The sequence below is a fragment of the Pan paniscus genome, chromosome 13 (genome assembly GCF_029289425.2).
Source record: "Pan paniscus chromosome 13, NHGRI_mPanPan1-v2.0_pri, whole genome shotgun sequence".
In the NCBI taxonomy this organism is placed as follows: Eukaryota; Metazoa; Chordata; class Mammalia; order Primates; family Hominidae; genus Pan; species Pan paniscus.
In genome coordinates, this window is record NC_073262.2 from 105,184,024 (window position 1) to 105,198,789 (window position 14,766).

At 36.9% G+C, this 14,766-nt stretch overlaps 1 protein-coding gene across 3 annotated transcripts in view; it reads left to right on the forward strand.

The window, feature by feature from the left end:
• Positions 1 to 8,803, forward strand: part of BMPR2 (bone morphogenetic protein receptor type 2) — a 192,072-nt gene extending 183,269 nt beyond the window's left edge. For 2 of the 3 annotated variants that reach the window (XM_003820766.7, XM_055108970.2), the window contains one exon: positions 719 to 8,803. In XM_003820766.7, the coding sequence (XP_003820814.3) occupies positions 719 to 969 (251 nt within the window). In that variant the 3' untranslated portion in view covers positions 970 to 8,803. The remainder of the gene's footprint in view (positions 1 to 718) is intronic. The other variant, XM_063595542.1, reaches the window with a different exon arrangement.
• Positions 8,804 to 14,766: the final 5,963 nt, after the last annotated feature.

A 14,766-nucleotide genomic window follows, 5' to 3' on the forward strand; every position in this document is an offset into this window, starting at 1 on the left:
TTGTATGCCAGGTGCCTTTAAAATTTGATCCAGGCTGGGCATGGTGGCTCACACCTGTAATCCCAGCACTTAGGGAGGCTGAGTCGGGCACATTGCCTGAGCTCAGGAGTTTGAGACCACCCTCGGCAAGATGGTGAAACCCCCCATCTCTACTAAAATACAAAAAATTAGCTGGGCATGGTGGCATGCGCCTGTAGTCCCGGCTACTTGAGAGGCTAAGGCGTGAGAATCACTTGAGCCCGGGAAACAGAGGTTGCAGTGAGTCAAGATCATGCCACTGCACTCCAGCCTGGGCTACAGAGTGAGACTCCATCCCAAAAAAAAAAAAAAAAAAAAAAAAAATTTGATCCACCTTGAGCATTAAATACAATTAAATACAATAATTAAGTACATTTTACCAAGTTAAGATCGCTACCAAAACCAGAAGATTTGAGAATACAGCTGAGAAGTTTAAATGTTCTCCTGTATTTTGTGTGTGTGTGTTTTCCCTTGCCTTATAAAATAAGTCAATCAGTTATTAAAACATTTGGGTTAAAGAGTCTCAAAAATAAGTTGGTTAAGCTTTTCCTAGAAAAACATTGTCTGGCATTATGAATTTCAAGAAATGTTCATTAGCACCCTCCTGAGACATTGGTTTGACCTTTTCTTGAGTTACATCCCTTACCCGTTATTTCTTAAGTTTGTTAAATAGCTCATTTTTCTGCACTTTTATTTTCAGTAGGTGAGTCAACACAAGATGGCAAATCAGAATCAGGTGAAAAGATCAAGAAACGTGTGAAAACTCCCTATTCTCTTAAGCGGTGGCGCCCTTCCACCTGGGTCATCTCCACTGAATCGCTGGACTGTGAAGTCAACAATAATGGCAGTAACAGGGCAGTTCATTCCAAATCCAGCACTGCTGTTTACCTTGCAGAAGGAGGCACTGCCACAACCATGGTGTCTAAAGATATAGGAATGAACTGTCTGTGAAATGTTTTCAAGCCTATGGAGTGAAATTATTTTTTGCATCATTTAAACATGCAGAAGATGTTTAAAAAAAAAACAAAAACTGCTTTATCCTCCTGTCAGCACCCCCTCCCACCCCTGCAACAAGGACTTGCTTTAAATAGATTTCAGCTATGCAGAAAAATTTAGCTTATGCTTCCGTATTTTTAAATTTTGTTTTTTAAGTTTTGCACTTTTGTTTAGTCTCGCTAAAGTTATATTTGTCTGTTATGACCACAGAGTTATATGTGTGTGTATCAAAAGTGGTCTCAAAATATTTTTTTAAGAAAAAAAGCAAAAACAATGTATTGCTGATAATCAGTTTGGACCAGTTTCTTAAGGTCATTAAAACAGAAGCAAATTAAGACAGGTTTGACTGCAGTGGTGTCTGGTATCCATGTTTTATTTCTGGGCACAAGCTAGTTTTTATGTTGATACGTTCCTGAACATATTATCTTGTTGGACATCTTTTCTCTTGTGTTTTGTTTGAATGTGCAATAGTTTATAGGCCACAAATAAGCTTTCTTGTAAGCTCTCTTCCTAACAGGGCACATATTCTTCCATAATATAAACACTTTTCTGCCCCATCTCCCATACTTTTGAAGGTCAGTTCTATGACAGTGAATTTTGCACAGGAGAAGCAGCTACCTGATTTCTTACTTTCTCTCTCCTTATCATGGAGAATACAGAAACATTGTCTGAAAGGGCTCTAAAGAAGGAACTACCAAAACCTGACTTGAAATGCCATTTCTTTTAACCTTCCAAATCCTAAATGTTTCCTTCCAGGCATTTTAATAAACTTATTTGCTTCTGGTTTTGGGAGTTCATAAGAGAGAATAGAACAAAATACAGGACATCAAATATTAGCCATTTCCCATTTTATTTTATTTTTCTATGTAGGTTCATGTTCCATGTTCATTTATTTAAGAAATACATTTTTATTGGTAAGCTTATAGAGCTACACTTATGGAATTTTTAAGTAGGTAAATAAATGGTTAAGACAAAATAGTGTTATAGCCTTCATTCTCTGAATAGGCCATCTTTGACTCATAAAATTACACTTACTGTTTATTATAACTTCAGAAGTAATTTATAGTTCTGAACCTATAGTGTCTTTTACCCTGTTCCCAAGCAAAGACTGGTGACTTTATCTGAAAATGATTCCTCTTCCCATGACCTAAAACACTGTGAGGAAAAATCATTCAAGTGGCATGCCAAGTCCCTATGAAGGAAGGGCTGCTATCAAACCTACCTTTTTTGAGCAAACTGAGACTAAACTTCTCTCTTTTCAAAATTGTGTTATCTTCCTTAATCCTATTTTCATAATTTTTCCTTTTGCCAGTTTTTCACATTATCTTTGATATGTGAGCAACATTTATTATTTACATTAGAGTATACCTTTTAGTAATAACATGACTTGAAATCATATTATTTTTAAAAGCCCTTTGCTTCTTTCATTACTTATAATCTCCTCTAAAACAACCTCTGCATGTTTTTTTTAAATAAAGCACTTTCTGTCAAATAATGGACTTTTTCTAAACAAATTATTTTCTATTAATTTGCAAACTGATGATTTCACTTTTTTTACTTTTTTTTCGATTATGAGAGTACTTAGTAAATGTTATATAGTTTAGTTCTAAGATAGTTCCAGGGATTAAAAGGTTAAGAGGAAAACACAAATCACCAAATTTCTGATTTATGTTTTTATCTCCTGAACAATATTTTCTCACTCATATTCCTCTATCTTATCACTTAGCTAAAGACAGCCTAAATTTCCCAATTTTCTGTCCAAAATATTTGTGATTTACTTGTATATAAGCCTTCTCATTTGCCATGTGCTGTGATCTTACAAGTTAGATGTTACTATACCTACCATTTATTCAGCTGGATTGCTGAACACAGTTCTGGATTCATAGAATTAAGAATATCTTGTTAGTGCCCAGGATTTCCACGTTTTGTGTTTTATTGGCCCTTTTCTTGATTCAGCCCCTTAATCGATTTTCAGTCTTCTGGCACGTAATTTTTTTCACAGTTATTATTCTTCTATTAACAAATTATTTTTATCTTTCCTAGTACATTTTCACTTAGTTCTCTTGCCCTTAAATATCTTTCACATGCATTTTAGGATATTCTTTTCAAATATTTGTAGGACAACTTTGAATCAAAATAAATTATGTTCCTTCTCCAATTTGAAGCATTGAGGATAAATGACCATTTGAGGTCTAACTGATCTTTTCCTGCCAGAAGAGTTATCTTACGTTCTGCTATATTTGTATTTGGGCCAGTTGATTGTAGGTTGTCCAACATTTTTTAATATTGGGAAAATTATGATAAAATGCTTTAAAAATTAATATGCCAGATTAAAATAACTGAATAGTTTACTATTTCATTCAAGCATGTTTAAAACAAATAATTTCCTTTCACCAGTTTTTCTTAGTAAACTCCTGAAAAAGTAGGAAAGGTGGAAAGTATATATCATTTTTATAAATTTTAAATTGTACATCAGACTTTTAAAATCTGTAATATACAAGCAAGCAAAATTATTTTAAATGACTTAATTGTATGCTAATACTCATCTGATAATAAATGCTTCTTAAAGTTGACATTTAACTGCTATCACAAAGTTTTATATGTAGAAAAGTGGGGTCCTTTTGAATAAAAGATCATTCAACTAAAAATATTAAAATTTATTTCACTGGATGGTAATGTAACCTTAAAAGCATCATAATAGGTAAAGTCTAATATTAGTTCCCTTAACAAAATCCTAACTGTATACCAGAATTAGGTCACTGAAAGAACTTGATTTGAATTACGTTTAGACAAAAATGATTTAATTGTAAATTCTTAAAACTTTCTAAATGCATAATTGGCAAAAAAAAAAAAAAAAAAAAAAAAAAACCCCACTGTTACCAGTGTAGGAAGTTACAAGAAGGCACATACTGAATGCTGAAGTATACATATGCTATTTCTCTTAAACCTCAGAGCAACCATATGAGCATTGTAATTAATATTCCCATTTTACAGATGAGGAAACTGAAGCTAAGAGAAGCTAAGTAATATGCCCAAGGTCCACATCTAGTAACAGACAAAGCTGGGATTTCAGTCTATGTCTGCCTCTCTCCACATCTCTTTCATCCATACCACACTGCCTACATGCCATATGACAGGATGTGTAATGGGCTAACGTTTATTTAAAAAGTTCAGGCCAGGTGCAGTGGCTTATGCCTATAATCCCCGCACTTTGGGAGGCCGAGCCGGGTGGATCATGAGGTCAGACGTTCAACACCAGCCTGGCCAAGATGGTGAAACCCCGTCTCTATTAAAAATATTTTTTAAAAATTAACTGAGCGTGGTGGTGGGCGCCTGTAGTCCCAGCTACTCAGGAGGCTAAGGCAGGAGAATCTCTTGAACCCGAGAGGTGGAGGTTGCAGTGAGCTGAGATCGCACCACTGCACTGCAGCCTAGGCGACAGAGCAAGACTGTCTCAAAAAAAAAAAAAACATAAAAATTCAGTCACTATACTCTGGCACAATTTTCATTTGTATATGAGCCAAACCACATACCTTAATGATTTGGGAAGTTAGGCAAATATGAGCTATGTAGACATATCTATGCTGATTGTTGCTTGAGAAATAATTACTAATTCTAGACAAAACTCAATCCTATATCTTCCATCATGAATCTTAAAATCATTTCACTTCACTCCTAACATTTCTTACATTGCAGAACTAATGGTAAAGTAAATTTTACGGAAAAAGTTAAGATAGCTTTGGGAACAGAGACCTTTCCCTAAATTGATTCCATAGCAGATTTGGGGGAATTAACAAAGAATTTCAGTCTCATCAATCCTTTGAATCCATCTTCAAAACTTCTGCTTTTAATAACTTTAGAAAATTTACTAATCTATAGAACTAATTGAGTAGGATATAGGAAGGATACAAGGATATAATGTCCTTTTTATAAAAGAGTTTAGTATAGCTTCTTTACATGTATCCACTTGTTCCAGAAAATGTGCATTGGTTCTGAATGTGAAAATATTTAAAGAGAGAAAGGAACACTCGAGTAAGTGTGGGCTTCAGTGGGAATTATCACAAAACATTGGCAAGTATTTTTATTTAAATTATTTTCAAATTTGACTTCTACAGCCAAATGGAATTGGTAGGCTGTAGCTGTTACACTGAAATTTCCAGTCTTTGTAAGTGCCTCCTGAAAGTCATTTAAAATGGAAAAATATTTCAATGAACTTTTCCTTTTTTCATATTTATGGACATGAATATTTTATTGGAGATCATTAACTCCTAGAATTTGAGATTATATTTCCATACAACATTTTATAAAGTTATGTTGAACTTACTACCTGTTATGTGCAGGTTATTATGTAACTATTCACAGATTGCTTCATATATTGCTTTATCTTCCCAGCTAACTTCTTAAAGTTAAAATCTGGACACATATGTTGATTATCTAGACCAGTCATTCTGGAAATTGTAACACTCCCACATAAACCCCAGGTGACTTTTTCAGAATGCAATGTTTCTAAATGTACTGTTACTGGCAGTTTACTCTCCAGCATATAGGGTTGCATTTTAACTTTTAAATTATGAACTGTGCAAACTTTACCCAAAACTATCTTGCATGATTCCCTCCTAAATATATTCCTTGATTAAGTAAATCTGGCAAATCACTGTTTGAGCTAGTTACATAAAATTTGTTATCAAGAGAAGGCTTTTCTACAAGTTTCCAGATTAACATAAAGAGAAGAGGGAATCACAGGGCATTTAAGTGCACCTTCCCATTACTTTCCTTAAATCACCTCATAGTTAGGCTGGGCGCGGTGGCTCACGCCTGTAATCCCAGCACTTTGGGAGGCCGAGATGGTGGATCACGAGGTCAGGAGACTGAGATCATCCTGGCTAACACGATGAAACCTCATCTCTACTAAAAATACAAATAATTAGCCAGGCATGGTGGCACGCGCCTGTAGTCCCAGCTACTCGGGAGGCAGAGATAGAATCGTTTGCACCCGGGAGGCGGAGGTTGTTGGAGTGAGCCGAGATCGCGCCAATGCACTCCAGCCTGGGCGACAGAGTGAGACTCCATCTCAAAAAAAAACAAAAAAAAAAAACAAAAAAAATCACCTCATAGTTTATGTCTGACTTACTCCAAACCTCAGTTATCTGATTTGTAGTCTGTGTCAGGAAAGTTTTCTTCATATCTATTCTGTCTCCCTCCTCTTTGATTTTAAATTTTTTTCTTTCACCCAGTAGGACAAAAAAGAGCAGTTGGTCATCATCCCCAATATTCTTAGTCTTCAGTATGCTTCAGGCCTCTCAATGAACACTTAAGTCTCAATTCTTCAGACAAAATTGCTTAAGCTCTTTCTCCTCAGTCCTATTTTAATGATTTTATATTTAAGAATATAGAATTATATTTTCTTTTATATTCAAATTCATTACTCCAGTTAAGTAATAGTTTGATAGTTTGATAGAATCGAGAGTTAAGATGTTTCTATTTGAAAGTGGATTCAACCATCAGACCACCAGCAAATCGGCACTTAATTTTTGTGTTATCTAACATTTTCTATTGTGGAATTTTATGATTTTATATTCTCATTAGTTATAACTAAAAAGCCATGCACAGAGAATTGTATATCATTTTGCCATTAAAATTTTTTAACATATTGCAGCAAGCTTAGTTTTATGATTGAGCCACAACCTTTTACATATTTTTTTGTATGAAATATTAAACACTAAATGCAAGATTAACTTTCAAAAGCAAACCCTACATTAATCAGGTATTATCTATGGACATTTTTGTAGACCACTTTTGAAATACTTATTATTTTGCAACATAGACTGGACTATACAACTTTCATTTAACTTTTAGGTGACTGATTTAAGTTGAGTGTGCATATAGAGAAAAACCTAGAAATTTATCTCGTGGCAGATACATTTGAAAGTACTTCAGAAGAATTTATGCTGTATATTAAAACTAGGCTCAAAATAAATCTATCATATCTTTAAAAGTCCAATTCTGTTATTACTGTGATGTTTGTAGTGTTACTATTAAACATTGTGAACATACACATTTTTAAAACAACTTGAAACCCATTTTAAAATCTGGGTAAGAGAGAAGGAATCTTCAGAACAAAATCACATCATTAGGGTGTCCAGTTTATGATAGAATTTTTAAGCAAATTACTGTATTTGAAACTACAACTTGATTTGGTTTTCAGTTTTAAAAGGCAACATGTGGGTTTTATCCATTTTATTTATACCTTTAGATTTCAGAAACATCTTCATGTTTTAGATGCATTCTACAGACATCATATTACTTAAAAACTCAGGGCCCCTTTCATCCCTTTGTACACTGAAAAAGTTCAATTGTTAGCAAGTAAGCAATTAGATCCAGTTGAATATTTAAAGTGTTTGTTGCACAGTTCATTTAATGTTTCATCTTATTTGACTTTTTCACATAGATATAATATCAGATTTCATTAATTATAAAAAGTTGCCCAGTTCTGTAATTACTGAACAGAGGGAATGACTCAACTAATTGGCTACATGTTGCAACAAATTTAGGCCTTTAGAATTGAAGCACTGACTTAAAACGACTTACATTTCTGTTCTTTGGTCAAATGACCATACATGATATGGGACAAATTGTTTCATTTTGTTTGTTTTTTAATAAGGGAACTTGGTAAAGTAGTTCCTGTCAGATAGGATTTTCTCAAGAGACAATTTAACGTTATAAAGCCTTCTAAAAGTGAACTAAATATTTTATAACTTTAGTAATAGCTTGGATGGTTTTGAGAAAATAACCTGTATTTATCACATTGTCAAACAGAATTTTTCTTTGAATCAGACAAGTTCAAGCTCTAAATTGATGTGCTATATACTTAAAATCCTAGGAAGTTATCTGTAACCAGTCTCTTGTCTCAGGCTCTTCACCTTGTTACCAATCCTCGTAAGTATGTAAAGGAAACATATTTTTAAAGAAGCTTAACAGTAAGAAAAAATTACTAAAAGATGCAATTCAAAGATAGGTCCCAGTTTAACATTGAATTGCTTGACTTCTGTGGCTTTTCTTTTTCTGGCCACATTTATTTATTTAAGCAATTTTTGTATGCCTTGTTATTTCATTTCCATAGAGATTATATTGTATCAGTGTTTATGTAAGCTGGAATCATCCTCAGTTTTTTGCTGATAATTTTTCAAATAAAGATACATGGATAATTGTAAAATACACTAACTCTTAGGGTGTTGTAGTAGCTGAAACATGGAGATGTGTAGCTGTCATGCTTTTTCTGAATGGACAGGAGAAACATAAGCTACAGAGTATTCACTTCTGAGGATGCTTTTCTGGAAAAAGAAAGGCTAGAAAATACTCGCACTTCCTCAGAACCCTCTTTCTTGTTAACGGGTATCTTTTGTTGGTGTGTTTTGCTCTTACATTACAGATAGACTATCATATATGACTTTATGAATAATTTCAGTTATTTTGCTTTTGTATAAGCTGTCTGAAGCCTTGCTATGCTGTATAAGTTGTGTTTGATGGATCAGTGTGAGTATAAAATAAAGCAAATCACTTTTCTTTTGTATTATCTATGGATGCCACTATGAAAGCTGACATTAAGCCACTAAAGAGTTTTCTATGAATAAGTGTAAGTAAATGCTTTGATATATATAAACCTAAATAAAAAGATTGTATTGATACAGAGACATTGGAGAAGGAGATTTTAAGGCAGTTCTTTAGGTTTAAAAAGGCTTGCTGTAAAATGGTGCATTATTCCGTTTATTAAAGATCATATTAATGACAATAGTAATTGTGTTTTTTTATTTTAAGAGGTCACCAGAAATTGTTAGTATGATAATTAGGGAGTTTGCACTAGAATAGTAAATATTCTATCTAATATGACTTTCATAACTCAGTATGATACATCAAAAAAAAAAAAAAAAAAAAAACTAAATAGGCCGGGCGCAGTGGCTCACGCCTGTAATCCCAGCACTTTGGGAGGCCGAGGCGGGTGGATCACGAGGTCAGGAGATCGAGACCATCCTGGCTAGCACGGTGAAACCCCGTCTCTACTAAAAATACAAAAAATTAGCCGGGCGCGGTGGCGGGCGCCTGTAGTCCCAGCTACTCGGGAGGCTGAGGCAGGAGAATGGCGTGAACCCGGGAGGCGGAGCTTGCAGTGAGCTGAGATCGCGCCACTGCACTCCAGCCTGGGCGACAGAGCGAGACTACGTCTCAAAAAAAAAAAAAAAAAAAAACAACTAAATTTAGTATAATAGTTGCTATTTTCTGACCATGTATTATATGCCAGGCACTGTGTTAGTTATTTTACATACGTTGTTGATAATTCTCACAACAATCCTACATAATATGTATTACTATCCCCCTTTTATAAATGAAGAAACTGAAAGAGAAATTAAATACTCTGCCCAGTCACAGAACTGGCAAGTGATGAGATTGTAATGCATTTTACGTTTTGCTTTGAACTGCAATTTTCAAGCTCTCCTTGTGGCAAGAGAAACTCAAAAATAAAAATAAAACTGCCCGGGCGTGGTGGCTCACGCCTATAATCCCAGCACTTTGGGAGGCCGAGGCAGGTGGATAACGTGAGGTCAGGAGTTCGAGACCAGCTTGACCAACATGGAGAAACCCCGTCTCTACTAAAAATACAAAATTAGCCGGGTGTGGTGGTGCATGCCTGTAATCCCAGCTACTCGGGAGGCTGAGGCAGAAGGAGAATCGCTTGAATCCGGGAAGCAGAGGTTGTGGTGAGCTGATATCGCACCATTGCACTCCAGCCTGGGCAACAAGAGTGAAACTCCGTCTCAAAAATAAACAAATAATAAAAACAGTTCAGTAGTTAGAGTAACCAGGAATATTCATGGAGTAATTTAAAGGTGCAGAAAGCTATCAGGTACCGAAACAGCTATTTTTATTGGCCTAATATTGTGTTTGTGCTTCACATCATCAAATAATCTTTTGGGTTGGATCTTAGTATTTTAAATAGAAGGCCTTGTTAAAGCAGAATATGAGTTTGTGAAGGCACACATTGTTTGTCTCCAGATTAATTCAATGTGTTAGCGAAGTGTCCTGGAGCAGGATCTCGTGTCAATCCATGGGACAACTATCCTTAAAAGGGTGCTGGGCCACTTTACCTATATGCCTAGGGAACTTTTGCTTGTGGAAAACATGACCTACTCCCATAGGCTGTTGTCACCTTAAATAATACTTTATTTTAGGGATGGAAGAGATTTGGGGTATCCTTTTCATTTGGACTCATATGCATATGCGTAACCTTACAGTCTGGTATGTTACAGGATACCATTGCAGTTTTCTACCGAGCCCACTATGTAATATTCAAAATTATACCTGAATGTCCTTAGAGAAAATGTGATAACCTGGGAAAAATGTGTAATAATAACCTGCTGAACCTTTTAATAATGACTTGCCACAAGTAAAATATTCTCATTTACACCTATACCTATCTAATCTACCTGGTTTACATCCTTCTCTGCGAAACAGCTAGTAAACTAGTGATTAATCTTCCTCTTTATTCTACAACATCTTTCAGATCAAAGGCCAAATTTTATATTTTAGCAGGTTTCATTTTATTGATATATTATTACTCACTTTTTCAAAATTGAATCATTGCTGTACTGAGAAATACCAAAAAGTATAATATGATCCCTGCCTTCCCTTACCCAACAATTTCCTGGGTTGGCCTTGTCTCCTCCATGCCTATCCAGGAAATTGTTGCATTCAAGTAAGATGACATGTAAGGGCCCAAGTAAGTGGTAAATTACATGCTCAATATGTGTTTGAAGAGCCAAAGAAAACTTCAGTTGAGGAAATGATGTTGAACAGGGTCTCGAAAAGATGTATGAGACATCAATAGAAAAAGTGAAGACAGGCAGGGCACGGTGGCTCACGCCTGTAATTCCAGCACTTTGGGAGGCCAAGGCAGGTGGATCAGGAGGTCAGGAGTTTGAGACCAGCCTGACCAACATGGTGAAACCCTATCTCTACTAAAAGTACAAAAATTAGTCAGGCACGGTGGCACGTGCCTGTAATCCCAGCTACTCAGGAGGCTGAGGCAGGAGAATTGCTTGAACTTGGGAGGTGGAGATTGCAGTGAGCCAAGATGGTGCCATTGCACTCCAGCCTGGGCAACAGAACGAGACTCCATCTCAAAAAAAAAAAAAGAAAGAAAGAAAAGAAAAGAAAAGAAAAAAAGTGAAGACAATATTTGAAGTGACCAGAAGTAAGGGAGGACATGGACTGGAAATAAAACAGACAAAGTGGATCCAAACAGATAGTATAATTTTTGAAAGCCAGATCCAAGTGTTTGGGCTGCTGTCATAGACAGTAGGGAGAACAAAGTTTCTGAGGAAGGAAGAAGCTTGATAGAAGCAATGTGACGAGGTTTGGACTGACAAGTATGCAGGATAGATTAGAAGGGGAGGGATTGCACTGGGGACATGAGAGAAACTACAAATAAAATGCAATTTCCATTGTGACCAGTAAGTCCCATTTTCAAGGGGCATCAGAAAAATTTTTTTGAACATCTAATGTGTGGCAAATACTATTCTAGGAGATAAACAGCCCTGCTCTCAAGTTGCTCACAGTAGATTTGGAGAAAATGATAGTACAAATTCAATTGTTATGGAAGTGAAAGCCCAGGATGTTGTGGGAGTACATGGCAAAGATACTTAATCCAGTCTTGCTGAATTGGGTAACTTTTTGATAACTATGATGACTGTCAAAATGTGAGTAAGAATTAAGAGATGAGCAATGACTCTCTAAGCAGAGTTACAGTATCCACAAAGCCCTAGAAAGCCTGAGAGGGTAGAGTTTTTTCAGGGGGATGAGAGGACATTCAATGAGAGTAGGATATGAGATGTTATATGGAAGGATGGAGAGAGATGACTACACACACAGCTATTACAGAAGGGTTAGCATGCTGTTCTTAGAGTTTGAACTTATCCTAGAAGTCATGGAAGAATTTAAACAATGGGGTTTCAAAATAGGTAACTCAGTTGGTAGTATATAGGATGAATTGAGAGGAAGGGAGAAACATAGAAATACATATACCTGGCCGGGCCTGGTGGCTCACACCTGTAATCCTAGCACTTTGGGAGGCCAAGGCAGGAAGACTGCTTAAGGCCAAGAGTTCAACACCAACCTGGCCAACAAAGCAAGACCCTGTCTCTATTAAAAAATAAATAAAAAAGAAAGAAATACATAGAACAGTATGGTGCTGGTGAGAGATAATGAAAGCCTTAAACCAAGGTAGAGTCAGTGATGGCAGAGAAGAGGGAGCAGATTGGTCTGGGTTAAAGAGAATCAGTAGGACCCAGTGAACCATTAAGATGAGCATTGGAGAGAGAAAGACTGTTAACTTCAGGGTTCTAATTTGGAAAGGGAGGTTAATGAAAAATCTCAGGGAATGTGCAGCTGACAAAGGGTCCTGCCCTTATAAGTTTTAAAAATAGAAAAATTTTTATATATTGTCTTGTTATTATATCATGTGTTCAAATTTTTGGTTCTGAAAATATAGGTAGACAACTTTCACCTATGGTCTCTGCAGAAATGCTTCAAGAACTGAGCCTTCCCTAGGTAAGTCACTCAGAAATTCAGTTCAATCTTTTTAAATGAATGCGTTATGAGACCAACTTGTTGCACACAGCATTTGTACTAGGAAATTTTGATGAAGTGGCCCTGTGCCTGTACTGTAAAATGAGCATGGAAGCTGGGTGCGGTGGCTCACGCCTGTAATCCCAGCACTTTGGGAGGCCGAGGTGGGCGGATCACCTGAGGTTGGGAGTTTGCGACCAGACTGACCAACATGGAGAAACCCCGTCTCTACTAAAAATACAAAATTAGCTGGGCGTGGTGGCGCATGCCTGTAATCCCAGCTACTCGGGAGGCTGAGGCAGGAGAATCACCTGAACCTGCAAGGCAGAGGTTGCAGTGAGCCAAGATTGCGCCACTGCAACCTCTTGTACTCCAGCCTGGGCAACAAGAGCAAAAACTCCATCTCAGAAAAAAAAAAAAAAATGAGTATGAAGAGCAGCCTTAAAAGGAAAAATGTGTCCTGAAATGGTGGGTGCTGGAAAGATGGAGAGGGGGTTCTATCAATTGTAGATATGTGATCTTCCAAGGACAGCTCCCTTCTCTTGCCCAGTGCTTCCCTTTCCCATCAAGTCCTCAACTAGCTAACTTTCCAACCCTGGAGCTGTTCCATTCCTGTCTACTTACTTAGAAAAGGTGACAAAACCTCAAAACTATTTCCTATTCAAGGAAACAAGCATCCCTTATTTGTATGTATGTTTAATTTTTTTTTTTTTTTTTTTGAGGCAGAGTCTTGTTCTGTCGCCCAGGCTGGAGGGCAGCGGCGCCATCCTCCCGAGTAGCTAGGACTACAGGCATCCGCCACCATGCCTGGCTAATTTTTTTTTTTTTTTTTTTTTTTTTTGTATTTTTAGTAGAGATGGGGTTTCACCGTGTTAGCCAGAATGGTCTCGATCTCCTGATCTCGTGATCCTCCCACCTCGGCCTCCCAAAGTGCTGGGATTACAGCCCTGAGCCACTGCGCCCGGCCTATTTAAGTTTTTTTTGAAATTGTGATAAATGGGACAGATAAAAGGGAAGTTTTCCTTTGTTACCAACTTTTTCAATGATGATTGAACTAATCAGTCGTTTATATAAAATGTCATGGAAAATATGCTTAAATTCCTAAGGAAAAAAGTATTTAAGGAAACGCATTATTCTCTTTATATGTCATGCGGAACTTCAGAACTACTATTTTTTTAAAATAAACATTTTATTGGCCAGGCGCAGTGGCTCACGCCTGTAATCCCAGCATTTTGGGAGGCCGAGGCAAGTGGATCACCTGAGGTCAGAAGTTTGAGACTAGCCTGGCCAACACATAGTGAAACCCCATTTCTGCTGAAAATACAAAAATTAACCGGGTATAGTGGCATGCACCTGTATTCCCAGCTCCTTGTGAGGCTGAGGCAGGAGAATCGCTTAAACCCGGGAGGCAGAGGTTGCAGTGAGCCAAGATATCGCCACTGCACTCCAGCCTGGGCGACAGAGCAAGACCTTGTTCCCCCCCCCCCCAAAAAAAAGAAAGAAAGAAAAGAAAAGAAAGAAAGAAAGAAAAAGAAAAAAAAAATTTTTTTTTTAGTAAGTCGGCTTATCCGTGACACTTGGTGATGCCATCTAGAAGTCACACCTCACTTTTAGAAAAGTAAAATTTTTTTTATAAAGTAAGTAAAAACTACTACATCTCCTTGTCTTAACTTCCACTACTCTTTCTTTTTTTTTTTTTTTTAATTATACTTTAAGTTTTAGGGTACATGTGCACATTGTGCAGGTTAGTTACATATGTATACATGTGCCATGCTGGTGCGCTGCACCCACTAACTCGTCATCTAGCATTAGGTATATCTCCCAATGCTATCCCTCCCCCCCTCCCCCCTCCCCACCACAGTCCCCAGAGTGTGATATTCCCCTTCCTGTGTCCATGTGATCTCATTGTTCAATTCCCACCTATGAGTGAGAATATGCGGTGTTTGGTTTTTTGTTCTTGCGATAGTTTACTGAGAATGATGGTTTCCAATTTCATCCATGTCCCTACAAAGGATATGAACTCATCATTTTTTATGGCTGCATAGTATTCCATGGTGTATATGTGCCACATTTTCTTAATCCAGTCTATCATTGTTGGACATTTGGGTTGGTTCCAAGTCTTTGCTATTGTGA